General features: G+C 44.8%; 1 protein-coding gene across 11 annotated transcripts in view; it reads left to right on the forward strand.

The window, feature by feature from the left end:
• Positions 1-27,743, forward strand: part of AP3B2 (adaptor related protein complex 3 subunit beta 2) — a 51,909-nt gene extending 24,166 nt beyond the window's left edge. For 2 of the 11 annotated variants that reach the window (XM_087878194.1, XM_087878192.1), the window contains exons 9-29: positions 2-99; positions 660-714; positions 945-1,016; positions 2,123-2,185; positions 3,077-3,209; positions 4,749-4,858; positions 4,967-5,143; positions 6,594-6,780; positions 6,884-7,002; positions 7,254-7,310; positions 8,840-8,951; positions 10,831-11,017; positions 12,860-13,058; positions 13,634-13,709; positions 14,701-14,807; positions 16,691-16,922; positions 18,621-18,705; positions 20,972-21,069; positions 23,071-23,094; positions 26,024-26,162; positions 27,273-27,743. In XM_087878194.1, the coding sequence (XP_087734320.1) occupies positions 2-99; positions 660-714; positions 945-1,016; positions 2,123-2,185; positions 3,077-3,209; positions 4,749-4,858; positions 4,967-5,143; positions 6,594-6,780; positions 6,884-7,002; positions 7,254-7,310; positions 8,840-8,951; positions 10,831-11,017; positions 12,860-13,058; positions 13,634-13,709; positions 14,701-14,807; positions 16,691-16,922; positions 18,621-18,705; positions 20,972-21,069; positions 23,071-23,094; positions 26,024-26,162; positions 27,273-27,426 (2,484 nt within the window). In that variant the 3' untranslated portion in view covers positions 27,427-27,743. Of the gene's footprint in view, position 1; positions 100-659; positions 715-944; positions 1,017-2,122; positions 2,186-3,076; positions 3,210-4,748; positions 4,859-4,966; positions 5,144-6,593; positions 6,781-6,883; positions 7,003-7,253; positions 7,320-8,839; positions 8,952-10,830; positions 11,018-12,859; positions 13,059-13,633; positions 13,710-14,700; positions 14,808-16,690; positions 16,923-18,620; positions 18,706-20,971; positions 21,070-23,070; positions 23,095-26,023; positions 26,163-27,272 lie in introns of all 11 variants that reach the window. The other 9 variants (XM_087878196.1, XM_087878191.1, XM_060689444.2 and 6 more) reach the window with 5 other exon arrangements.

The raw sequence follows: 27,743 nt of genomic DNA on the forward strand, positions 1-27,743 counted from the left end.
GGTGGTGATGTCAGTTGCTCAGCTCTACTTCCATCTTGCTCCCAAGGCTGAAGTTGGGGTCATTGCTAAGGCCCTGGTGCGACTCCTGAGAAGCCACAGGTCTGCAGATACTTCCTTCCCACTTTCTACAGCCCCAGAACCTCATTTTCCTTTTTCTGAAGGAAAGTGACCAAATCAGGGCATTTCTGCCAGTTTCCAACAACTCTGGATTGCGTCTTGTTTTGTCATAATGTTGGGAACCTGGATGTCCCTTAGAAAGGACAAAATACTATAGTATAAGATGGCTCTTTTCAATGTCCCAGGCATTTCCCCCTCACAAGGTTCCAGTCCATTCATTCTTTCCCTTTTTTCCATCTCCACTTCCCCAAAGTATACTATTTGTAGATGTTAAGTTGCTATCAGTTATATAGCCATCAGTTTAATAATTTTTTTCTCAAACTAGCACTGTAGTACACAGGTATTCCAACTCCTATCTGCTGGCTAGAAATGGGAGTTGTAATTCCATCACTTCTGGAGAATAATTGATTGAAGGAAAGTAGATATTCACCAAAATTCTTAGACAAACTAAGGTCAACCCTATTTTTGATGAAAACAGATCTCAAGACGGTCCAACCTGATTAATGTCTGTCCGTCTGTCTGTCTGTCTCTCTGTCTTGCAGTGAGGTTCAATATGTGGTGCTTCAGAATGTGGCCACCATGTCCATCAAGCGTAGGGTAAGTGCCTCTTTTCTAGGTGGGAATTATTCACATAATGTGGGCCCAGGTTTTATGGAGGTCTGTCACGTTCCACTTATTCCATTTGTCAGAGAGGGAGCAATTATAAATCCCGAAGAGAATCTTTTTTGACTTCTAGAAACCCAGAGAACCTTGCAGATTTTTTTAACTGAATCTGTTTCTCTCTCTTCTTCTTCCTCCTCCGCCGCCTCCTCCTCCTCCCTCTCCAGGGAATGTTTGAGCCCTACCTCAAAAGCTTCTACATCCGATCAACTGATCCCACCCAGATTAAAATCCTCAAGGTATATTAGATGTTTGGATATCCCGTACCCCAAAAATATACTGTATTTTTTGGAGTATAAAACGTATCTTAGTTTTTGGGGAGGAAAATAGGAAACAAAAATTCTGCCTACCAGGTATTCATCTGGCTAGCGTCCTTAGTCTGGTCAGCTTCAGCACATTAGTTTGCTGGTTTTGAGTGTTAGGGATAAAAAACAGCTTCTAAAGCACAGCTGATCTTTGGAGAGAGAAGCAATGAGAAAAGCAGGCTAAGCAGGGAAGCTCGCTTCACTCGTTAGGGCTGAAAAAAAGCTTCACAGCTAAGAGTCGGAGGGAGCAGGCAAAGCATAGATTGCTTCACTCGTTAGCGCCTCGTTAGGGCTGAAAAAAAGCTTAGAAAAACCTACATTCAGAGTATAAGACACACCCAAATTTTCAGCCTCTTTTAGGGGAAAAAAAGTGTGTCTTATACTCTGAAAAATACGGTATCTATTTCCAAATAACACTTTTTTTCCTTTTCAATATTAAAAACTACCAACTAAAGCAGAGATGGGGAAAAAAAGACATTAAAAGTGAAAGATTGACAATATTGTATGTTAATGGTGTTAATCTATGATGAAAATTATATAGGGTACAAAGCCCTAATGTGACTTATTTTCACTAATCCTAAACTGATGGATGGACCCAGCTATGTTCATTAGTAAACCATGGTTTGCTGAATGTTACATCTGAAACGGGCCACATGGCTTATTGAACCATGGCTTAAGGTCTTTTTGTGTCCTCTCAAAAAGCAGACTATATCTAAGTAAGAGATGCATAATCATACACCAGCTACAAACCTAATAGTGAGATTTACCCCATGTTTATTATTTAGGACAAAAATGAATGAAAAAGAAGAACTTTCTAGTGTCCCCAACACGTTGTTGGCTGTTTAGTTTTTCTCTTTAGAGGACAGCTAGCAAATTCTCTTCAAGTTTTCCTATTATTTAATTTTGCTGTGGCCTAACTGCCAATCTTTATTTGGCTTAGCTCTAATTATTTGCTTGCATTTCTGCATGCTCAAAGAAGCAATGATATTAAAAGATGTTTAAACCTCACCTGTTCTGCTTTTTTCCTCCTATCCTGCCAGCTGGAAGTTTTGACCAACTTGGCTAACGAAACAAACATTTCTACCATTTTGCGGGAATTTCAGGTAATATATAGAAAATTGTTGCCCAGGGTGATTTTCCACCTCAGGGTATAATGTATATAATAATGAACTTTTCTATCTGAAGCAATTATTCTTTTTGTTTTGATATATTTTTATTAAAAATGTTTAAAGAAAATACTAAAAAGGGAAGGGATAAAGGAGTAAAATACAATAATTTATTGACAGAGATTATAATGTTTCAGTATATCATGAATTGTTTGTGACCAATTAAATATATTGATTTAAAGCTTGTTATTAAGCTATTAAGTTCAAAGCAAGCCTAAATACCAGGAAACATTGCTAGCAAAGCATAAAATGTAAAACAAAATTGTGAGCTGTAATAAATGCTGTCCAGGCTACTAAAAAATCACCTCTAATTTAGAAGTCCTATAAAATTAAAACATATTCCGAAAGAAGCAAGGCATTTGAGATGTGGTACAAATCCATCTATTGAATTGTAGTCTAGGAAGGATTTTCGGGTTGAATTAAGTTCTGTGGTACGTTTACTTTTGAAATACGAAATTAATCTAGACATCAAAGCAAACTCCCAGCTGTTAGGATTTTTTCCCCCTTCTATGGAAGAAAACTTGTTTCAGCTCCAAGGAGAATATTCAACCTGATCAGTGGTTCTCAACCTGTGGTCCACGGACCTATAGAGGGCCGTGATGTCACAGGGGGTCCGCGAAGTCTTGAAGAAATGTTATTTAAATCTTGAGTTAAGTTTTGGGGGTCTGTGGCCATGGTTCATGGCCACAACAGGTATTTAAAGGGGGGATTGGTGAAGGAAAGGTTTGAGAACCACTGGGCTAGATCAATCCTATATAGGATTGGGTTTAGGATACAGATGGGATTAGGATACGTTGGGCAAGATGTTTGTTCCTTCTCTTCCTGCAGACTTACATCCGGAGCATGGATAAAGACTTTGTGGCAGCCACAATCCAGGCTATTGGCCGTTGCGCCACTAATATCGGCCGAGTTCGGGACACGTGTCTCAACGGACTCGTTCAGCTGCTCTCCAACCGAGATGGTGAGATCACGCTCTTCAAATCGACATAATGTCTTGCAATAATGTGGACAAATCACAGGACGCACTCTGGTGTGTGTGTGTGTTTGTGCGTGTGCATTTGTGTGTGGTTATACTCCAAAGATGATGGAACCAGGTCAAAAAATGGATAGCACTGTGATGCAGGCAATATTTTTGATGGATGGATTGATTAAAATTGAAATCTTTCTCCCCTCCCCCAACTCACACCAATGAAACTCTGGATGGCATATTATCAATATAAAAAAGAGTTCAAGTGCAATTAGACCAGTGGTGAAATGTAAAATTTGTTACTATCGGTTCTGTGGGTGTGGCTTGGTGGCGGGGTGGGTAATGTGATGGTGGGCGTGGCCAACTTTTTTTTTTTTTTTACTTTTAAAAGCATTTTTTTTCTACAACCTTAAGAGATTGCAGAAAAAATGCTTTTAAAAGCTTCTGACGATCAGGCAACTCAGCTGGGATCGCTAGAGGCTTTTAAAAGCATTTTTTTTTCTACAACCTCTTCGGCTGAAGAGGTTGTAGAAAAAATGCTTTTAAAAGCCTCTGATGATCTCAGCTGAGCGTGTGATCATCAGAGGCTTTTTTTTTTAACTTTTAAAAGCATTTTTTTCGGCCGAAGAGGTTGTAGAAAAAATGCTTTTAAAAGCAGCTGGGGGGGGCAGGGATGTTTGCTACCGGTTCTCCGAACCACCAGCCTCCATCACTACCGGATCGGGCAAACCAGGAGCATTTCACCCCTGAATTAGACCACAACAGTAATTAATAGCCTCCCTTCCCACCATCCTTCCACCAATTCCATTAAAAATGGCCCTTTTCCCCCACACATGGAAATGGAAAACTAGTGGCCACTTTCAAAGGGGCTCTGGAGGTGATGAGGTCTAGTTTTAGATCTCAGGTGTGCACTGCATCCATCTAGATCAGGGGTGTCAAACTGGATTTCTTCGAGGGCCGGAACAGCACTGTAGTTCTCCGCTGTGGGCCGGCCGGGAGGGGGGAGACAGGACGGACGCCTCCTGAAGCTCCCTGCCAGCCAAAATGGGATGTGGGGGGGCGTGCAAGACTCCCGCACCCCTGAATGGTCTCCTGCAGCCGGCAAAGTGCTGCAGGAGGCCATCCAGGCCGAAAACGGGCTGTGCGGGGGCTGCATGCACACACACACCCCCGCACCTCATTCTGGCTGCCAGAGGCACCACGGGCCGGTCCTTTGCTATTTCCAGCCTGGCCCCGCAGACCAGATTTAAGCACCCACAGGCCAGATCCGGCCTGTAGCCCTTGAGTTTGACACCCCTGATGTAGATGATCCCCATTTAAACCAGAAACTAGAATCCTGTGCTGTTTCTGAGGTCGTAGGTTAAGAAAGGGAGGCCAGGTATCTGACTCATTGCCATGTTCTCGAGAGGAAGTCTTGTGAAGTTGCCTGTGATGGCTTTCTCAGATCTCCTGAGACCTTTATCTCATTTTCTCCAAGAGTTGAGCTGGTCTGGTTTATGTCTACCGTTGTATTTTCTCTATCATCCTACTTAGAACTGGTGGTGGCCGAATCAGTCGTGGTGATTAAGAAGCTTCTACAGATGCAGCCATCTCAACACAGTGAGATCATCAAGCATATGGCCAAGCTGACAGATAACATCCAGGTTTGAGCAAGAGCTGAGGAAGAGGAATCTCCGGCCTCTACTTGGGTGGCATGTGATGGACCGTAAGAGGATGAAGAAAGCCCAGATGTCACTTTCCTTTGTGTATAGGTTCCCATGGCCCGGGCCAGCATCTTATGGCTGATTGGTGAATACTGTGAACATGTGCCCAAGATTGCCCCAGATGTTCTGCGCAAGATGGCCAAGTCCTTCACCAGCGAAGAGGACATTGTGAAGCTTCAGGTCATCAATCTGGCAGCCAAACTTTATCTGACCAATTCTAAGCAGGTAAGATTATCAGAGTGCGCGCAGTGTGACTATGTGAGACAACCCAGGAGCGAATACAGTAAACAGAGGCTTGTATTTAAATAGTGGTTTTATCTACAAAGACTATATACATACACGTCAGACCTTAAACAAACAGCAATCAGCAATTACAGCACAGAAGCACACATGGAGAGAGAGAGATACGCCCCAACAGGGCCACTTCTTATTACAGGCTCTTAAAGTGATATCAGCCCAAAAACCTTGCTGACTCATTTCCAGCATTACATCACCGCAGCAGCTGGTCAGCTCTTAAATCATTATCCTAACAAAGGTCATTTCTAAAAATAACCAGGTAGTGTAGGCTGATATCTAAAGGTTCTGTCATAGACATGTCAAGGAGATACATATCAAATGCCTCCTAACTTACAAAGTAAAACAAAATATAGGTAGACATATTTTATATTGGAACTATTTCACATGTTAGGATGATAGTTAATTATCTCAAAAAAGAGCCCTCTTAATACGTAACAACTTTCCAATCAAGGGTTCAAATTTCAGATGGTATCCTTAGTCCAGAAAATTTTGAAGAAAAAAAAAAAAAGTCCAGAAACTATTGGACAGGCCAGCTACTGTATATTTAATCTAATAAATGAAGAGTTAATTCACTCAATTTGAAAGTCCAGCTGCGACTTAAATCCATTTCCAACCTTAAGGGGGAACATCTACATGTTTTAGCAGATGGAAAGAAGAAAAAAACAAATAGAAACAGTTTTATCCTAACAAAGCCAGAGATCCTTGCAAGGGGGAGGCATATATTTTTAAAAATAAAGTCAAAAGAATTCCAGATGGAGAGTTCAGCTATTAAGAGCTGGAAGAAGTGAAGAAAATCCACGTTCCAATGATATAAAATAATTCCCTTGCAATTATTAATGTTTTACATTTGGAAGATCTTCTAACTTTATTATATTTAATAATTTTATTTTTTATTTATTACATAAAATTTAATTTTATTTATAATATTTATGTATGTAATTGAAATCTCCCGATATCTAGCCCGGTGGTGAAATCCAAATTTTTTTTTACTAGCGGTTCTGTGGGCGTGGCTTGGGCGTGGTGTGGTGTGGCTTGGTGGGTGTGGCAGGGAAAGGATACTGCAAAATCTCCATTCCCACCCCACTCCAGGGGAAGGATACTGCAAAATCACCATTCCCTCCCCATTCCTGGGGGAAGGATATTGCAAAATCTCCATTCCCATCCCACTCTGCCAGAGGTGGTATTTGCCGGTTCTCCGAACTGCTCAAAATTTCCGCTACCGGTTCGCCAGAACCTGCTGGATTTCACCCCTGATCTAGCCTTTGGTGTAAGACTTTGCGAGGAATTATTGTGCCCAAAGTGCCCAGCTAGTAATTTGAGACTGACCCATCACTTCCTTCTTTTTTTGTTCTCTGCCACATTGCTGTGGCACCTACAGAGTAAGCTGCTGACCCAGTACGTGCTGAATTTGGCCAAGTACGACCAGAACTATGACATTCGGGATCGTGCCCGTTTTATCCGCCAGCTCATTGTGCCCACGGAGAAGAGCGGTGCCCTCAGCAAGTACGCCAAGAAGCTTTTCCTGGCACAAAAGCCTGCTCCCATTTTGGAGTCCTCTTTCAAAGGTAAGGCATGGCGACGGGCCAAAAATACGGGAACCTTTGAAGGACCATGGTGGCATGGCCTTCAAAACGGGTTGGACTTTGCCGGTTGCCTTCTTCCTTCCAGATCGTGACCACTTCCAGCTGGGCTCCCTTTCACACCTCCTCAATGCAAAAGCGGTGGGCTACCAGGAGCTTCCTGATTGGCCAAGTGAAGCTCCAGACCCCTCTGTGCGCAACGTGGAGGTAGGACTAGCCTTCACTTTCATTGATGATGGGATGTGGGGATCCTTTGAAACCGGTGCTGCTCATTGATATTCTGAAAATATTGGGTGTCAACATGTCAATGATCCAGTCTTTGACTTGTACAAGAGTCATTGTGGCAGATGAGGCCACCGTACCTTCTACAGGTTACTGGGCTTGCATTATCCCGTGGTATGTATTGTTCTGTTTTTTGGTGAAAGGTTGGTTCCTACACCCCATGCTTATTTTTTTAGGAAGACTTCATTGATCCTAGAGGAAGCCACATTGGGCTACTGGGTGGACCCAAAGAGGTGGAGCTTGTGTGTGCAGTGATAGTTGATGCTTTTCCATTCTCCTCTTCCTCCTCCTCTTCCAGCTTCTCTCCCTTGTGCTGTGCATCTCTTGACTGTGTGCTAGTTAGGACTTCAATCCTAAAGATTGAAAATACTTTTTGATGGACTAAAAAAAAAGGGCCCAGATTTACCTCGTGGATTTATTTTGAAAACATGTTTATAAAAGCTACAGGACCTCTCTTAGTGAAGGCGTTCCACATTTCCATTCTCATAGCAGATCAGAGAGGGATATCGATAGAAATTCCAGGTCATAGTTGTCACAAAGGTGCTTTTTCAAAAGGCAACTGGACTTTCCTTTCTTTGTTTTTGTTTTTTCCTTGAAGAGGTTTTGCTTCTCATCCAAGAAGCTTCTTCAGTTCAGTGTCAGAATTCTGGGAGTTGGAAGTCCACAGGTCTTAAAGTCGCCAAGATTGGACATCTCTGATCTAAATTAAGACACATAAACCCAAGAAAATCTTTCAAGAGTGGCTGCAGGTCAAAAATCTATCCTGGACAGTTAAAACAGGGGTCTCCAAACTTGCAACTTTTAAGAGTTGTGGACTTCAACTCCCAGAATTCTCCAGCCTGCATGGAATTCTGGGAGTTGAAGTCCACAAGTTTTAAAATTGTCACATTTGGAGAGCCCTGAGTTAAAAGAACTAGGCTAGGAGATGATGGGAAGAGATTTGGGGTTTCTGAAGGGAGGCTGGGTGGAGTAAAAACGTAGCAAGGGTGAGGAGCCTGTAAACCTCCAGAGGTTCCTGAACTACAAGGTGGCCATTGCTGGGAATTGCTGTCCAGCAGCATCAGGAGAACTTCAGGTTTTTCCTCCTCGAGGCATAATTTGAACTGGACTCTGAACACGCCTGCTTTTCAGGTGCAATGAAATCTCATTTTAACGGATGGGGTGGAGGGAGGGAGGTCTCCAGATCTTCCCCAATGTCCATTAAAGGCAGGATGGATTGAATCACGTTTGTTACCGAGTTTTTGCAAGTTTTGTTGTGGAAATTTGGTCCGTTGCATGCCATGTCTACCGTATGCACAGGCCACTAAAATTGAAATTTCACTGAATTATGGCTGTTCAGAGCTCCTGCCGCGCAGCTATTAGTGCATGACCGTCATGCCAATCTGCAGAAATACGCAATCTTCTCTGCCTCATCACTCAGATTCTCTCACCTTAGCTGACACTCTTGAGGGCTGCATCCCATGAACATCTTCTAGACCCCCTCTGATAAGGATGCATGCCTCTTCCCTCTCGTGGGCTCAACGGCGTACATGCACTACCAGCTGCAACCAAAGAGATGCCACTGAATGTTCCTCTCCCGCATGCTGACTCGTTTGGTTGTTTTGCACCGAGGTAATATCCGTGCAGGGAATCCACTGCGTGAAACCGAGCCCGGTCTCTGGTGTTCGAGTCTCGTTTTCTTTGCTCCTTTGTGTAGTAGGTTTTTTTGACGTGCTCAGTTCCGTCTTTGCAATGATGTTTCCTACATCATGGCTCCATCCAGGTCCCGGAATGGACCAAATGCACCAGCCGTGAGAAGAGGAAGGAGAAGGTGGAGAAACCCTTCTATTCGGATTCAGAGGGAGAATCGGGAGCGACGGAATCTGCTGACAGTGGTGAGAATGGCGGAGGAGGGCTTCAGTTGAGCACAAGCAGTCCTCCACTTATGACTCTTCACTTAGCAACTGTTTGAAGGACAAGTAGTCCTTGACTTACGATCCCAGTTGAGCCCAAAATTTCCGTTGCTAAGCGGGACGGATGTTAAATGAGTTTTGCCTTATTTTACGACCTTTCTTGTCACCGTTGTTAAGTGAATCAGTGCAGTTGTTAAAGTTAGTAACCCGGTTGTTAAGTGAATCTGGCTTCCCAGAGAATATACCATCGGAGGGAGAAGTAATTTAAAAAAAAATTTAGATTGTGCAGAAATGAACAGATTAACTATGACGATAAAAGAAAGAGAAGACTCAGAATATTTTAAGATATGGAATCAATTTACTATTGGTTAGAAAAGAGATATAAATAAGCTTTAATAGAGATAGATAAAAAAATGTTACAACTAGAACGTTCTATTAGTGGAAAATTTTTGTAATGGACTTGGTGAGAACGAAGATAGATAGAGATAAATAGAAAAGGAGGAGTTTTTGGAGAGGTCACATGGAAGAAATGAATGATGTACTAAATGTTTGTTTGTCTTTAAAAAAAAAAAACTTTTTTACCAAAAAAAAAAAGTGAATCTGGCTTCCCCGTTGAGTTTGCTTGTCATTGCAAAAGGGAATCCCATGACTCCGAGAAACTTCAACCGTCAGAAATATGAGTCAATTGCCAAGCACCAGACTTTTGATTGCGTGACCATGGGGATGCCGCCACGGTCATAAGTGTGAAAAGAGTTCATAAGTCACTTTTTTCAGTGGCGTTGCAACTTCAAATGGCCACTAAATGAATTGTAATTCGTGGACTACCTGTAATAACAGACCCTGAAAAAGCCACTTACGACCCAGATTCAAACGTTATGATGGCCGGAGACCCCATCCCATCCCTGTGCTCACATGACCCCCATTTTGAGTACTTGGCAACCAGCCCACATTTACAGCTACGGGTGCATAAATTACGATTGATGGCATTTTTGCTAGAAACTGACATTTATTTCCTGTTTCCGGCAAAAAATGCCCCATGACAAACCCTGGGCCCACTTAACGGCCATGTTTGCTTAACAGCCACGGCAAAAAAAATAATCACGAAATTAGATGTGATCACCTTCTTAATAACTGTCACAACGTACAGCCATATTGCAGGGTCAATTTCGGTCATAAGTCAAGGACTACCTGTAAAGGAAACCAGGGGCTATATATTTATGAGCCGCGGTGGCGCAGTGGTTAGAGTGCAGTACTGCAGGCTACTTCTGCTGCCTGCCGGCTGCCTGCAATTTGGCAGTTCGAATCTCACCAGGCTCAAGGTTGACTCAGTCTTCCGTCCTTCTGAGGTGGGTAAAATGAGGAGCCAGATTGTTGGGGGAATAGGCTGACTCTGCAAACTGCTTAGAGAGGGCTGCAAAATACTGTGAAGCGGTATATAAGTCTAAGTGCTATTGCCACCTACCTACCTTCCTTCCTTCCTTCCTTCCTTCCTTCCTTCTTTCCCTCCCTCCCTCCCTCCCTCCCTCCCTCCCTCTGGTTAGAATGCAGTATTGCAGGCTAACTCTGCCCACAGTCAGGAGTTCAAATCTCACCAGGCTCAAGGTTGACTCAGCCTTCCATCCTTTCGAGGTGGGTAAAATGAGGACCCAGATTGTTGGGGGCCAGAGGCTGACTCTGTAAACCGCTTAGAGAGGGCTGTGAAGCCCTGTGAAGCGGTATATAAGTCTTGAGTACTATTCCTATTTACTAAATCGACTTTTTTTAAATAATCCTGCCTTTATTATTTTAATCAGTAACACTCAAGGTGGAGAACATAGCTATCCTCAAACTCCTTCTCTCTTCTTCTTTTTGTGGCTTACAGAGCCTGAGACCATGAGTGGATCCGAAAGCGGAAGTGAGAGTGGATCGGGATCCGGCAGTGAAGAAGAGGATGAGGAAGACAGCGAAGACCAGTCGGAAGAGGAGGAGGAGGAGGAGCAGGAGGAGAAGAAGAAAAAGAAGAAGAGGGAAACTCCCCGGAAAGGTCTGCTGGAGGAGAGCGCTGGCAGGTAGAGTCACCGGGCGAGGCTGGCATTGGGTGCAGACAAACGGGGAGAAGTTTGGGAAGTCACCTCTGCCACCTGGGCTGGGCCACAAAGTCCAAAATGCAGCCCACCCTTTTTTAAAAAAAAAATATTTGTTGCGTGGCACTTAAAAAGAGATGAGGCTTGAATCACATGGTTGCACACTAGCTGGAGTGGATCAAAGGCCTGGAGACTAAAACATAGGAAGAATGGCTGCAGGATTTGGGTTTGGCTAGTCTAAAGAAAAGAAGGACATGGGGTGACATGATAGCAGTATTCCAGGATTTGAGGGGTTGCCACAAAGAGGAGGGGGGTCAAATTATTCTCCAAAGCACCAGAGGGCAGGACAAGAAACAATGGTTGGGAACGGAAGAAAGGGGAAGAAGAGGAAGAAAGGATAGGGGGGCAAGAGAAGGTGAGAAAGGGGGGAAAGAGGGGAGGAGTGGGGGAGAGGAAGGGGAAGGAGGGAAGGAAAGGAGAGGAGGAGGAAGAAAGTAGGAGAGGAGGGACGGAGGGGAAAGAAAGAAGAAGAAGGTTTGTTGTGAAAAGAGGGAAAAAAGAGGGTAGAAGAGCAACCCCAAATGTAATTAAAAAGTCTTATTTTTATGCTTTTGTTAGAAAAATATGTATATGTGTGTGTATATATATATATATATATATATATATATATATATATATATATATATATATTAATTTGATTTATATGTATGTATGTATTTATATGTATGTATGTATGTATGTATGTATGTATGTATGTATGTAGGATCAATTATGGATAAGAGAATGTACATTTACAATATGTGTATAAGAAATAAAAGTTAAAAACTTTTTTTAAAAAAAAGAAACAATGATTGGAAACTAACCAAGGAGAGAAACAACCTGGAATTAAGGAGAAACTTCCCTAACAGTGAAGACAATTAACCAGTGGAACAGCTTGCCTTCAGGAATTGTGGGCGCTCCATCACTGGAGGCTTTTAAGAAGAAACTAGACAGCCACTGAAATAATATAGGTTCTCCTGCTTGAGCAGGGGGTTGGACTAGAAGACCTCCAAGATCCCTTCCAGCTCTATTCAAAGTGGAGTTCGGAGCCAATGACTGGGCAATGTGGACTTGGAAAAGATGTCCACCATCTCAACAAGTAATGAGACGACCTGTTGTGGTCCGCCAGCAGCCTGCGGAGCTGGCAGCAGAGTCAGACAGCGATGAGGCTGAGGAAGAACAGGGGCCAGTCCTGGAGGCTGGGGAAGGCCTGGATGAGGGCTCTGCGTCGGAGGCAGAGATCGGGCCAAGGCCATCGGGGAGTGATGCGTGGACTTCGGAGCCTCCAGAGGCTGACAGCAGAGAGGCAGAGGAACAGGAGGAGCCTGTTCTTAGTGCATGCATGAGAAGAGCTGCCAGAAGGCAGGAGCAGCTAAAGCAGAGAGGACGACTCGGGAGTAAGGCCAAGAGATGATTGGCCCCTCCCATAAGGCTTAAAAGACCAGCAATGGCTCTTGGCCTCTTTGCCGGAAAACAACGTTGAGAGATTGGCTTCCTGTTTCTCTGTATTTCTTCCTTGTCAGCATCTTCTGTTCCTGAACTGTTGCCAAGAAAAGCCTTTGGCAGTTTGCCTAATTATCCCAAGGTCAGAGATAAACTAAAGAATGGTGTTTTGAGGACTTTGCTTTCATTTAATTTGGAACACGCTGAGAATGAGTTAATTCTCAGCTGTTTTAATAAAATCTGCTTGGTCTTTTGGAACTGTTTTGCATTTAATATTAACTACGTGGACCTGGGTCACAACACGACCCATGTTTCAATTCTCTATTTCTTTCCTCTAAATGCTAGTGAGGAGGAAGAGGGAGGAGGAAGAGGAGGAGGAGGAAAGGAAAGGAGCAAGAAAAAGCTATCCCCCCAGGGAGCAAAGGAAGACTCGACCTCCTCCTCATCCGAAGAGGACAGCTTGTCTGAAAGTAGCTCCACCGAATCGGATTCTGAGTCCGAACCGGAAGAACCTCATCCGGAGGAGTCCAAGAAGAAAAAGCTGGTAAGGGACGAGAAGGGTGGGATGGATGAAAAATGTGGGCACCAGGTTCATGCAAGAACAGTTTGGTCTGGTGGGGAAGACATTAAGCTGGAAACCAGGAGACAGTGAGTTCTAGTCCTGCCTTAGGCATGAAAGCCAGCTGGATGACTTTCAGCCAATCACCAGGAGACTGTGAGTTCTAGCCCCGCCTTAGGAATGAAAGCCAGATGGGTGGCCTTGAATCAATCACCAGGAGACTGTGAATTATAGCCTCGCTTTAGGAATGAAAGCTGGATGGGTGACTTTAGGTCAGTCCCTCTCTCAGCCCAACCTATCTTACAGGGTGGTTGTGGGGAAGAGGAGGGAGCGTTTTATATGTTCGCTGCATTGAGTTATTTATAAAAATAATAAAGGTGGGATGTAAGTAAATAAATAAATTTAAAAACATATTATTTAACTCTCTCATTGAGCACGTCTCCAGTTTAATCTAATTTCGTTTGATGTTCAGAACCTGTACAGTTCCCAACCCCATCAGGCCTGCCTGGAGTTGTAGTTCCATCTCGGACTTCTGTTTCCTTTCGTCTTTTCTCTTTCAGCTTTCCAGCAGGAAACCTCCTCTTAAAACACCCAAGAAAGGATCAAAGGAGATCTCTCTGCTTGATCTGGATGACTGTAAGCATCCCTCACCCAACCCTTCTTCTGAGCCTCCTTCTTAATCTTTCTCTCTTCCTCTTAATCCTTCTCTAGGACTATTCCTCTGGGTTACCTTTTATTACTTTTTAATCAAGCTTTCTGTAGTCTGGGCACTTGGTAGATGTATGGATTTAAACTTCTCAAACCCTTATCCATGCCTGCGTTGGCTGGAATGTTGTAGGAACTGAAGTCTGTGCATTTGGAAAGTGTGAGCTTGGGGGAGGCTGCTTTAAATGAGCTTCCAGGTGGTTGTTTCACGATATGTCCAAGAGCCATAAATCTGGCTTTTTTTTTTTGTTCTTCTTCTGTACCTATTTTCCCCCCTCATTGTGTTCCTTCCTTTGCAGGAAACTTGTCTTGTTTCCATGAATGATGGGAGACTTCCTTCTCCAGGGGCTCCAAAGTTTAGTGCAGGGGTCTCCAAACTTGTCAACTCTAAGACTTGTGGACTTCAACTCCCAGCATTGCTGGGTGAGGAATTCTAAGAGTTCAAGTCCACAAGTCTTAAAGTTGACAAGTTTGGAGACCTTTAGCTTAGTGCAGCCAAGCTGTCTCGGGAATTCTGGGAGTTGAAATCCACAGGTTGTAAAAGAGCCACAATTGCCCACCCCTGGCTTAGTGGATCAACCATTCCTGATGCAGAAGCATTTAATTACACAGTCGTATCCCCGCCTCCACCTTCACCTTCATGGATCTATAACGTATCCATGGCTGACTATTACCTACTCAACATGTCTTGGAGACACATCAATATCTCAGTAGCAATTTAGGGATGGCTGTCAGCGGCTATTTAAATTATGAGATCTGTCCATGGTGCTGAAGTCTATCTAGCTTGCATTGAGTGACTATTCTAAACCATTTTCATTCTCAACCATGTCTGGTCTAATTTCCATTATTTTCTCCCCCAACTTTGACTCGGTCTTGAAGTATACAATATTGATTCTTGGTTTTCCGTTTCTTCAACCCACAGTCACACCCCCATCTTTGCAGCCAATTACCAGCAGCCCAGTTCTCTCCTCTAGCCTCGTGACCGACCTGGAAGGACTCACCTTGACCGACACTTCTCTGACTACAGCTGTGAGTGACCTCTCTGATTCTGGTTTGGAAAGGTAGACATTAAAGGCTATTAATAATCAAAAAGAAGCAAATGTAGTGTCCATCCATTTACAGTCCCGTTTACAGTTCTACTTGTGAGATAGAACATGTTTTTAAAACTGGGACGAGAGTCAAGCTCGATTGAGTTGAGATTGGACCTTAGAATTTGAACTTCACAAGATTTACTCTGTTGTGACCTAGGCTCCCTGAGAAAGCTTAAATCACATGCTTAGTCCCAAAAAAACCCTCTTTTATTTAAATGGCTGTGAATTATGGTCATTCACAGCCCGTAATAATTCACAAACATTCTGTGAAGAGTCCGACAGATGTCTGCCACAGTCTTTCAAGGTAATGCTGATAAGCACCCACCTTTATCTCCCTTGAAACACTGCCAGAGACCTAATTGCCAATTAGTTTTGCAAGGCCAAACAGAGCACAGAGTCAAACGGAGTTTCTCAGAGTTTGAACCGACTAGAATAAACAAATCGCTTCCTGCAAAGGCTCACATCCATTTGCTCCTCTCTTATGTCTTATGGGAGGAGCCAATCATCTCCAAACCTTACTCCCGAGTCGCCCCTTTGGTCTTACCTGTTCTTGCCTACTGGCAGCTCTGTGTATGCGCGCACTGAAAACAGGCTCCCCCTGTTCTTCTGCCTCGCTGATGTCAGATTCCGGAGGCAGCACATATCTACCAGATGGCCCTGGCCCCCTTTCTGCCTCCGATGCAGAGTCCTCGTCTGAGCCTTCCCCAGACTCCAGGACTGGCCCACATTCCTCCCCAACCTCCTCACTGTCCAAATCTGCTGCCAGCTCTGCTGGCCGCTGGCGGACCACAACATACTCCAACGTACTAACCACTATGCATTGCTCTTCTTTTATTGATACGGCTGCAAGACAGCTCAAGTTAGGATAATTCTGCGCCTAAGTGTTAAAGGTATGAAGATGCTTTTTCTGGCTTTGCTTGTTAGAAAATTGATTCTTGGGTGTGGAGTCTATGACCTGAAATGGAGCAAGGAAGAGAGAGAGATCTCAGCATTATGACCTTGCTTATCCCAGGTTCAATCCATAGCAAATAGGACTGGGAAGAACATCTGAGAACCCTACTGAGATGCTGACGGTCATTCTGGTGGCTTCTTTGGCTTCTAGTGTCAGACCTGGAAGCCATCTTTTACATCTGGGCCTTCAGGCCTGCCATATTTTCTACTGTGGGAAAATGGGAGGGGGGATTGTCTAGAGTATGGGTGATAAGTAGTCAAAATAACATTCTCTTCTCAGAGAGTCAAGGACACCTTGCCCTGCAGCTGTGATGAGGTGACTGGGAGGCATATCCAGTCTTGGATGGTGCCTGATTGGATCATGAGATGGACATGTGGGTGCTGGGCAGGGACTTGAACTTTCTTTTGGGTGGGAAAAACCTGGAAACTTTCAGATTCGGGTTTTCCCAGATGTGCCAATATGACATCTCTAATAAAATGGAACTTTGAGAAAATCCAAGCCTCGGAATTTTCTTTCATTAGGGTTGATAGCTGCTGATTTGTAAAGAGGTGCTACTACCCAGTTTCCCCCCCAAATAAGACATCCCCTGATAATAAGCCCAATCGGGCTTTTGAGCGCATGCCAGTAAGGCCAAGCGCTTATTTTAGGGTTCAAAAAAATATAAGACAGGGTCTTATTTTTGGGGAAACATGGTACATCTCTAAAAGGAGATAGATTTCTCCCCAAACCAATCGGGCATAGAGATCATTATTTTTATCCTTAGAAACGCAGTAATTTCTGAAGAGAGATGTTTTTTAATTTTGTGTTCCCATTTGATGGCGTCAAATTGATGTTTTTTTTTTCTTCTTCTTTTGCTCTTCCATCTGTAGATGATCAGTCCCGTCTTTGGGGCAGTGAAGAAATACGAGCTGCTGCATCGCATGACCGGAGAAGGACTCTCAGTGGAATACTATTTCAGCCGGCAACCTTTTGCTCCTGACCCTCGCATGGTAGCTGTGCAGATCCAGATTTGCAATAACATGGCAACTGAAATGAAAAACATCCGTGTGACTGAGCCCAAACTTCTCTCAGGCATGCGTATCCAGGAGTTCAAGGAGATTGGTACGGGATATGTGTGTATAACGCTTTTTCTGGGATAAATGGTGAACAGTGTTGGGAAGGGAGGCATCGATAGGTGAGCCTAGGAGATACTGAAGAGACATGGTGACTCAGTGGCTAAGAGGTTGATCTTGTCGATCGAAAGGTTGGCAGTTCAGCGGTTCGAGTCCCTAGTGCCGTGTAATGGAGTGAGCTCCTGTTACTTGTTCCAGCTTCTGCCAACCTAGCAGTTCAAAAGCACATAAAAAATTCAAGTAGAAAAATAGGGACCATCTTTGGTGGGAAGGTAGCAGCGTTCTGTGTGCCTTTGGCGTTGAGTCATGCCGGCTACATGACCAAGGAGACGTCTTCGGACAGCGCTGGCTCTTCGGCTTTGAAACGGAGATGAGCACTGCCCCCTAGAGTCGGGAACGACTAGCACATATGTGCGAGGGGAACCTTTACCTTTACCTTTAGGAGATACTGATCACTGATAGAAGAGAATATTTGTAGCTTAGGTTGAGCTGTGGGGCCCTTGGTGCTGTCTGACATTTCTTGCCCCAACTATGTAACCTCATCAGTGCTAGAGTGGAGAAGGAGAACTGGGGATTCCCTGTGCTCTCTGAGCTTGGTTGTTTTCTTGCAGACATTTCATGACCCAACTAGTTAACCTCATCAGTGCTAGCAGAGAGTGGGGTTGGCAGAGTGGAGGAAAAGGAAGTGGAGGAAGAGAAGGAGGAGAACTGGGGATTCTTCATACTCTCTTGAGCTTGGTGGTTTTCTTGCAGACGACTGAATTAGATGACATCATCTTTTGGTAGTGTAAGAAAACAACCAAGCTCAGAGAGCACCAAGGATCCCACCGTTCGATTTGAGCTACAGATATTCTGTTCTATAGATAGTGATCATTTGGCCAAGCTAATGAAAGGACCCTTCCATAACCTGTTGCTCCCTGGTGGATTGAAAGCACGGTTCCCAGCATTTTCTAATTTGGATGGAGTCATAATTCTGTCTACGTGGAAAATCCCACGTCGGAGAATACAGCATTTTAGCCCATGTGTTTAAGGGCTCCTTGGTTCTCTCTGAGCTTGCTTGTTTTCTTGCAAGACGTTTCATTACCCTAACTAGGCAACATAATCAGTGCTAGCGGTGTGTTTAATTTGTGGACAAGAAATGCAACTATTCCAGTGTATTTAGGCTTGCTTCTGGCCATTTGACATGCTTCACTGCACGCTGTTTGAGAGCTGAGGAAATCTCTTCGTTGCCCTGGTCTGGTAGAGGTGTATGTCAGCGCTCCAAACTATGATTTCCCCAGCGCTGACATGAATGAGTGGGGGAAAAAAATGAAAGAGAAAGAACCTGTTAGAAGTAGTAGCTTGGCTTTTCACCCAGTTCTCTTCCCCGGCAGATAACGTCACCTAGGTGATGGGGGGAGGGGGGAATTCCTGTGACTTGAAGTAGCCGAGATGAAAGATGGACTTGGAAGATGGCCAATGAGACACTAAGATTTGAGGAACGGAAAGGGAGGGGTTTGGGATCAGAGGATCAGTTTCGGCTGCAAATGAGTTCAGGACTAGATGGTTATTCTTCAATAAATGAGAGATTTCATCAAAGACTTTGTGTTTGAGAATGAAATTTATTTGAGATAACATCGGAACCTGACAGTGTAGACAATGGCACCTCTAACATCTTTCTCTGGCTCTTTTTTCCCTCCGCTTGCAGAGTCTCTGGCCCCTGGGGAAACGGTCAGTGTGGTGATGGGCATAGACTTTTGTGACTCTACCCAGGTGGCCAGTTTCCAGTTGTGGTGAGTACCTGCTGTAGTTCCTTTTGCTGCAGGGTTGTGCTTTTCCCAACTTCCTATACAGGACAGATGGGACTGAAAAACTGAAGGATGAGTCCTGCTGCAAGAGATCAAGAACTTACCAAGTCCTACTTTTGGTATCGTACAGATGCCAACTAGATGGATTTAGGAAGTTTGTAAGGGGAGGAGAAAGGGACGTGGTGGCTCAGTGGCTGATCTTGTTGATCGAAAGGTCGGCAATTCAGCAGTTCGAATCCCTAGCGCCGCATAATGGGGTGAGCTCCCGTTACTTGTCCCAGCTTCTGCCAACCTAGCAGTTCGAAAGCACATAAAAAATGCAAGTAGAAAAATAGGGACCACCTTTGGTGGGAAGGTAACAGCTTTCCATGCGCCTTTGGTGTTGAGTCATGCCGGCCACATGACCACGGAGACGTCTTCGGACAGCGCTGGCTTTTCGGCTTTGAAACGGAGATGAGCACCGCCCCCTAGAGTCGGGAACGACTAGCACATATGTGCAAGGGGAACCTTTACCTTAAGGGGAGGGGGAAAGGTAATGTGTCTGCTTTTCAGGGCTGCCCTCCAGCAATTTATTCTGATTGTGGTGGTAGCAACCAAGCCATCAGATTACAAGTCTGCAGAGTCCATTGAAGGTCAATGATTGGTCCAATCCTCCATGAGGATTTGCCTAGCCCTGTGTTAAAAATGGATGGGCATCTCCACCTGTGATGGGAATCAATCCCGTAATTACAGTCCAAACTAGGACTCAGCAATCATTGGGGGGATTAGTGGACACATTTGGGGCTTTGTGAGGAGGTTACAGGCACTCTCAAAATTGATTGCTTTCAGAAGTCTTCCCCGTCCCAATGAGTTCAGTTGATTGATTATACAGGTAGTCCTTGACTTAAGGCCACTTAGTGAGCCCAACATTTCTGTTGCTTAAGGGCGATATTTGTTAAATGAGTTTTGCCCCATTTTTACGACTTTTCTTTCCGCAAGTTGTGAGGAGTTGATAACTTAGTAACCTGGTTGTGAAGTGAATCTGGCTTCCCCATTGATTTTTGCTTGTCAGAAGGGTGACCAAAGGGTGATCGCATCCAAATGTTACATATACAGGTAGTCCTCGGCTTATAAAAATTCCTTTAGTAACCGTTCGAAGTCTCAAGACACTGAAAAATGTGACTTATGACCGTTTTTCACAGTTACGACCTTTGTAGACTCTTCCATGGTCATGTGATCAAAATTCAGCCCCTTGGCCACTGGGGCCATATTTACGACGACTGCAGTGTCCTGCGATCCCCTTTTGTGACAAGGAAAGTCAACAGGGAAGCCAGATTCACTTAACAACCGGGTTACTAACTTGTCAGCTGCAGTGATTCACTTAACAACTGTGGCAAGAAAGGTCGTGGAATGGAACAAAACCCGCGTCATATAAATGTCTCACTCAACAACAGAAATGTTGGACTCAATTGAAGGATTACTGGTCATTTCCCCCCCCCCCCCAGCTTTCTCTGCCAGCGCTGCATTTGTCTTGTCTTGGCAGCCCAGGGTTCAAAGTTTTGTCCTCTTTGCCTGCTGAGTCACAAGCTGAATCATAATCATCCCAGAGAGGTTGGGAAAAACAAAGCATCAATAAAGCAGCATTCGTGACTAAGCTCTCCCGTTAAGCTTTCCGTTTAAATATCGCTTTTTTATGAAATAGGTGTTTGAGAAAGTGATAGAAGAAGGAAAAGTTTAAAATCTCAGCTGGCAAGAGATGGTCTTGAAGAATTGCTTATACAGTGACCAAATCTTACGATTGTCTAGAAGCAGGTGTGAGTTTTAAGTGCTGTCGAAAAACCAACAAAATACTGATTGAGCTGTGGAATGGCAGATATCATTTTGAGTCTAAGCTGATGTTTCTCTATTCCACAATGTGACTTCAACTCCCTGAATTTTCAACCCAGGAGAAGCATGCTGGCTGGAGAATTCTGGCCATTAGTTCATCCATCTGCATGTCTTCCAAGTTTGGAAACGTATACTTAAAACAAAACCTCCTTACAGGATCTTGGGAAAGTTATATACAGAGAATTTCCCCGTTCTAAAATACCAACAGTATAAAAGAATTTTAAACATGGGAGCAGGAAACCGGTAAAAAGAATAGGAAGGGGAAAAAACAGCGGTTGTAAGAGACGAATTGCAGAGTTTTAGTGGTGATTTGGCAAATAATGTTAATTTCTCTAGACACTGTTAAATGCTAGCTCAGTTTGGCTGCTGTGTTTTCTGTCTCCAGCACACATACCCGCCAGTTCTACCTATCCATCCAATCGCCAGTTGGGGAGCTTATGGCTCCAGTGTTCATGAGCGAAAATGAATTCAAGAAGGAGCAAGGTAAGTGAGTTTGGGGGGTAGGAGAAACAGGGAAAGACTCAGATACTTCATGGCGTTCGCATAAAGAGCTTCACAAACCTCTGCTGAAGGAGATCCATGTTGGCTTCTTTCATGCCTTTCTCCAGCCTCATATGAACTTTTCCGGTGAGCAGCCCATCCAGGACCAAATGTCAGCGTTCCAGAAAACCCCCCAACTCCCAAGTGGCTTGATCCCATCCTCTCAGTTTTAATTGAATTTGGTTTTAATTGGGTTATTTTAATTACTGGGCCAAAATTATTTAATTGTTTTTTAAACTGTTTTTAAATTTTATATGTTATGTTTTATTTCGGCTGTGCACCGCCCTGAGTCCGCAGGAGAAGGGCGGTATAAAAATAAAATAAAATAAAATAAATAAATAATTAAAACTCTAAAGCAAGCATTTTTCAAAGTTCTATTTACTAGAATAGGTAAACCAGCACATCTTGGGAAAACCCGAATCTGAGAGGTTCGGGTTTTCCCTCAGTAAATCAAAACCCCCAAAACCATCCCCTCACTCCTCAGTCGATCACATGCTCCAATCACCATCCGTCCCATCTCGAGACATCACTCCAACCACTCCTTCTCCAGATGCAGGATCGCCATGACCTTGACCGAAAGGAAGAATACTATTTTATCTAACTACATTCCCTCTACTAAATCTCCCTTCCTACTTTCCCACACATGAGAAGGTGGCAGCATGGAAGCTTCTGGCCTAATATGGCTTCCAAAGCTAACAGGCGTCTCCCGCCCCCCTGCAGAAAAAAAAACACACCCTGAAAAATAAAACAGAAGTGGTGGGAAACAGCCACCCCCCCCCCATGCTGCCACCAAGGGCCAGACAGACCCCAGCCTCTTCAAATGGGGGAGTGACCGTTTCCCACCGCTTCCAAAGTTGATCAGACTTCTTGTTCTGACCTAGGCTTCCTTAGAAAGTAGAAAGCACAATCTTAGTCCTGGCAAAACCTCTTTTATTCACATGGCTGTGAATTATTGTCATTCCCAGTCCGCAAGGCTTCACAAACAGTCTTTCAGGGGAATGTTTATAAACACCCACCTTATCTCCCTTGGAATGCTGCCAGAGAACTAATTGCCAAACGCAGGGCAAGGCCAAACTTGGCACAGAGTCAAACAGAACTTTTCAAAGCTTGAACCAACCAGATGAACTAATTGCTTCCTGCAAAAGCTCACGTCCCGTTCGCTCCTCTTTTATGTCTTATGGGAGGGGCCAATCATCTCCAAGCCTTACTCCCAAGTCAACCCTGTTTTCTTAATTGGTCCTGTCTTCTGGCAGCTCTGCGCATGCGCACACTGGGAACAGGCTCCCTCTGTTCTTCTGCCTCGCTGATGTCAGACTCCGGAGGCAGCACATAACTATCAGATGGCCTTGGCCCCCTCTCTGCCTCTCATGCAAAGCCCTCGACCGAGCTTTCCCCAGCCCCCAGGACTGGCCCAAGTTCCTCCCCAACCTCCTCACTGTCTGACTCTGCTCAGCTGGCTGCCAGCACACCACAACACTTCCTTGGGAGACAATCTCATGGGAAATATACCTCTGAAGAACCATGTAGATGGGGTAGAGGTATTTGCAAGATATGGTCAAAGACATCAAGATGGTGGCCACCATCAAAGCTCTGCCTGCTTTTTATGTGCCTTTCAGGTGTTTTTAAACTGTATTCTGCAAACACCCCCGATCGATAGATCGCCTTTCTTTGTTGAGGCCTATCTGTCTGTCCTCCAGTTACCCGTGCCACCTTCTTTTTCTCCTAAGCATCTTGTGAATTTATTGTGGGCATCGCCCTTCCTTGGTCAATAGAGACATGGGAGAGGAGCCTCCTTCCCCAGAAGGAGAATAACCATTGCAGACCTCATGTTCTCCTCCTGCCCTGCTTGGCTGTAGGGACGGCACCCCTGGACTCTGCTGGTGCTAATTGTTGTGCTCTGTTCTTTTCCGCTGCCTCGTGCATTCTTCCTTTTTTTTTTCATAGAGCATCTGTTAAGGACGGTCGTGGGTAAGTGCCAGCCACAGATGCTACACACCTCTGCTCCTTTGGCCACATTGCTAGCCGCACTTCCCCAAATGCTTTTCTTTCTTTCTTTCTTTCTTTCTTTCTTTCTTTCTTTCTTTCTTTCTTTCTTTCTTTCTTTCTTTCTTTCTTTCTTTCTTTCTCTTTCTTTCTTTCTTTTTCTTCTTCCTTCCTTCCTTCCTTCCTTTTTCTTTCTTTTCTTTCTCCCTTTCTTCCTTCCTTTTCCTTCCTTTTTCTTTTTTCCTTCCTTCCTTCCTTCCTCTTCCTTCCTTCCTTTTCCTTTCTTTCTTTCTTTCTATTTTTTCTTTCTTTCTTCCTTCTTTCCCTTTCTTTCCCTTTCATTCTTTCTTCCCTTCCCTTCCTTCCTTCCTTCTTTTTCTTTCTTTCCTTTCTTCCTGCTGTCCAAATAGCCCTGCTGCTCGCCTGCCTCCCTTCCTGCCTGGCCCTAAGCACAGGCACTGCTTTTCCAAACACACTGATCCCACCCTTTCCCTCTTCCTGGTGCTAGGATGGCTTCTGTCTTGGACACCCTTCTTGCCTCTTCCTGCCGACCTGAGCCCCGCCCTCTGCTTCTCCTAGCTTCCTAATTAAAGATCAATACAAGTAGACCTCGACTTATCACCGTATTGGAGCCTGCCCATCACAGTCATAAGTCGTGACGGTCATATTTTACAATTTCACAATCTTTTTTTTTTTTTTTTTTTTGTAGTGGTTGTAAAGGCGCTGTGTGCGGTTGTTAAAAATTGCGGTCCTGAGTCGCAAAGGTGCTTTTTCAAAAGGCAGCCGGACTTCCTTTTTCCTTGAAGATATTTCGCTTCTCATCCAAGAAGCTTCTTCAGTCAGAACTGAAGAAGCTTCTTGGAGGAGAGGCGAAATGTCTTCAAGGAAAAAGGAAGTCCGGCTGCCTTTTGAAAAAGCACCTTTGCAACTCAGGACCGCAATGTTTGTTTGCACCTTTGGGACAACCATGATCTAGACGCGGTCCTTGGTTCAGTAGGGGTGCAGTTTTGCCGAACACTGGAAGTACCGTAACTTTGGTTTTTGGCAAAACTGTCGTCAAACCCAGTCGCATGACTGTGGGATGCAGAAAGCAGCGGTGTGCTCCTTTTGCCAGGCGCCCAAAATTTGATCGTGTGACTGCACTCCCAGAACACCATGCCTTGTTTGTTTGGGGGATTTAATGTGTTGTCTGAATCCAGCCACTTCTGGTTAATATAATAAATAAATATAATAAATAAATAAAATATCAAGGTAACATGGCGTAGTGCAGGTGTGTCCAACCCTGGCAATTTTAAGATCTGTGGACTTCGATTTTTGGGATTTCCCATGCTGGGAGTTGAAGTCCACACATCTTAAAAGGGTTTGGACACCCCTGGCCTAGTGGACTGTGTGAATCCAGTCTAAGGCTTCCAGCATGGTTGTTCCTTAGCTTCTCTCTGCCTACCTCTGCATGTCTTTTATACCTTGCTTCTCACCACAAGGCACGTCAGGTAGATTTCTTGATAAGAGGGACTGGGGTTGGGTTTTGAGCCCCTTGCTGTTGCTTCCATCCCGGTCGCCTTCCTGCCCTCCCGTGTCTTGGACAGACCCTCTGGCATTTCCTGGGCTGCTGTTGAGCACCAGACTTTTCTGCATGCCCCCCCTGAAGCACCTCTTGGCATGAGAACTTCACTCTTCAGGCCCAATTCACAGACAAGCCCTCTAATTCCTGCAAAGCTGGCTCCACTAATTAACTTAACCTACTTTTTTTAAGTTGCCTGTTCCCGTGGCTAATGAAAAATACTAATTCTGGAATGGTGCTTGATATTAAAAAGGTTCCTGTGACTTTTGAAGGGTCTCCACTTAGTGTTGAAAATGCAACAATTCTCTAGCGAGTACAACACGTTCCACAAGAGTTTGCATGTTCAGACATGATTTTGACTTGCCAATTGGTTCCACCTCACTTTGGAGAGCTTTAACTGGTATCTTTCATTTAGCTAAACTGCAGGGAAGGCACCGTTTTGGATTCTGTACATAACACGTCAAGGAGTAAGCTAGGATTGTTTGCTTGCTTGACTTATGGCTGTCTTTCCTTAAGAGAGGTTGTTGACTTGTTCCAGTCATGACACCCTTGTGAGAAAGGTTGGGTTGAAGGACAGTGATTGACCCAAAGTGACCCTTTCCATAGCTAAGTGTGGGTTTCAATGTAGATCTCCTAGTCCTAGTTTGATGATCTGGGCTGAATAACAATGGCAATTTCATGACCTATGGACTTCAACTCCCAGAATTCCTGAGCTGACTCCATGCTGACTCAGGAATTCTGGGAGTTGAAGTCCACAGATCATAAAATTGGCATCGCCAGGGGTCGGCTCCTGGGGGTTCGGGCGATCCTGTAGCCAAGGATTGCCAGGGTTCGGCGAACCCCCAAATGCCACCCCTGGCTGGCCACGCCCACCCGTCCCCTCCCCAGAGTCTCCACGCGGCCCGTTCACCATTCCAGGTAAGTGCAGGGGCCGTGCGGAGGGTCTGGGAGGGTAAAAAATGGGCCTACCAGAGGTTCTGGAAGTCCAGAAACGGGGCAAGCAGTTTTTGCCCTCCTGGAGGATCAAAGAAAGCTTCCAGAGCCTGGGGAGGGCGAAAAACAACCCTCTCCCCATGGTGCAGGCAGCTAACTAGGCCACACCCATCCAGCAATGAGGCAGCGAACCCGTTGCTAAAGGATCTGATGCCCACCCATGGGCATAGCTGCCCATCCCTGCACAAGATGGCATTCGTTTTGAAACACATTAGTCCACAAAGGGGGAATCAGTTCACAGTGCCCAGTAAAGGTAAATCCACAGCTTAACAGCCATTCACTTAGTGGCCATTCAAGTTACAACAACGCTGGGAAAAAAATGCCTGAATTGTTATGGTTTTTGTCTTTTCTAACCTCCAGGGAAGCTAACAGGGATGAGTGAAATCACAGAGAAGCTGACTCTCCCGGACACCTGCCAGAGCGACCACGTGATTGTGCAAAAGGTGACGGCGGCTGCGAATGTTAGCCGGGTGCCCTGCGGTTCGGACAAAGAGTACAGGTGAAGAAATGGCTGCTGTTTTTTTTCCTAGTCCTGGCCGCCTTTATTGGATCCTCTCTTGAATGGAGAGATTCCTTGGATCCATTGCAGATCCTCTCTTTGGAAGTACGTCTTCTGGACATCTCACTATTTTGCTAAAGATTTTGAGCCCAAAGAGAGCCAGTTTGATCTAGCGCAGAGGTCTTGAAACTTGGCAGCTTTAAGACTTGTGGACTTCCAACTCCCAGAATTCTCCAGCCAGCTATGCTGGCTGGAGAATTCTGGGAGTTGAAGTCCACAAGTCTTAAAGCTGCCAAGTTTCAAGACCTCTGGTCTAGTGGTTAAGACACCAGGGTAGAAAGCAAGGGACTGTAAATTCTAGTCCCACCTTAGGCATGACAGACGAGTGGGTGACTTTTAGCCAATCACTAGGAGACAGTGAATTCTAGTGCCACTTTGGGCATAAAAGTTGGCTGGGTGACTCTGGGCCAATCACTGGGAAACTGTGTTCTAGTCATGTCTTGGGCATGAAAACCAACTGGATGATTCAGTAATGAAATCTGAACCGGTTTGTTACTAATTCGCTGGCCGCGCATGTGTGCTTCATGCGCAGTGCGTGCCAAACACAAACTGTGCTTGCGCACATGCGCAGTACACACCAAAAGGAGGCATGGGAAGGTAAGTAGAACAAGGGGAGGATCAGCTGTTCCGCGCGGTTTAGATTCACTAGAAAGCAGGATTTAAATCGTGCGGCACAGCTGATCGTCAGAAATACCAGTTCGGAGGAGCCGTTAGCTTTTTTTACTACCGGTTCGCCGAAACCGGTGCGAACCGGTAGCATTTCACTACTGGGATGATTTTAGCCCAATGCTCAGTATTTGTCAACCGTGGCAAGTTGAAGACTAACACGGAGTATTTAGAGCATTCTGACCTTGCTTGAAAACTCCCGATTTCCTTTCTCCAATCATCTTCTGCCTTTTTTAGCCTTGCTGGTTTCTACCTTGGAGATGATGGGCATTCGCATTCAATACATTCAGAAAGCTATATTGGTTAGGAGCGTTATTCCATTATTTGCAGCCACTCTTAAATGTTTTTGTTGCCGTTTTTCTTGGGTGTTTTTCTCCCGTCCAGGTTCGCTGCTAAAACAGTGAGCGGCGAGTGTCTCATCTTGATCACGTTGGAGAAGAAATCGGACAACTCGGCACAGCTTACCATCAACAGTGAGAAGATGTTGATTGGTACCATGCTGGTGAAAGACATCATCCACTCCTTGACCCAGGAGTGATGGAGACGGGGTTGGGAGTTCCTCATCTCCCAGAAATATCAATCATCTTAGCCAATGCTTCTGTTGGCTGAGGCCTACACTCCAATGTTTCTGTTAGTTGCGGTTGTAGTCCACATGGAAAGCAATGCTTGGAGAAGAGTGAAGCTGTGTGTGTGTGTGTGTGTATGTGTGTCTCTGTGTTTAGAACACAGGGGAAGATTCCTGTGACTCCACTGCCTTTGTTGTGTAATGCCCTCCCTGATCACTCCATTCTTCTGTTCCAAAGCTCTATTTATTATGAGCAGAGACTGTTCAATAAAATGGCTTCTTGGATTTGG

The sequence above is a fragment of the Pantherophis guttatus genome, chromosome 13, assembly GCF_059756535.1.
Source record: "Pantherophis guttatus breed Tessera chromosome 13, ASM5975653v1, whole genome shotgun sequence".
Taxonomy (NCBI): Eukaryota; Metazoa; Chordata; class Lepidosauria; order Squamata; family Colubridae; genus Pantherophis; species Pantherophis guttatus.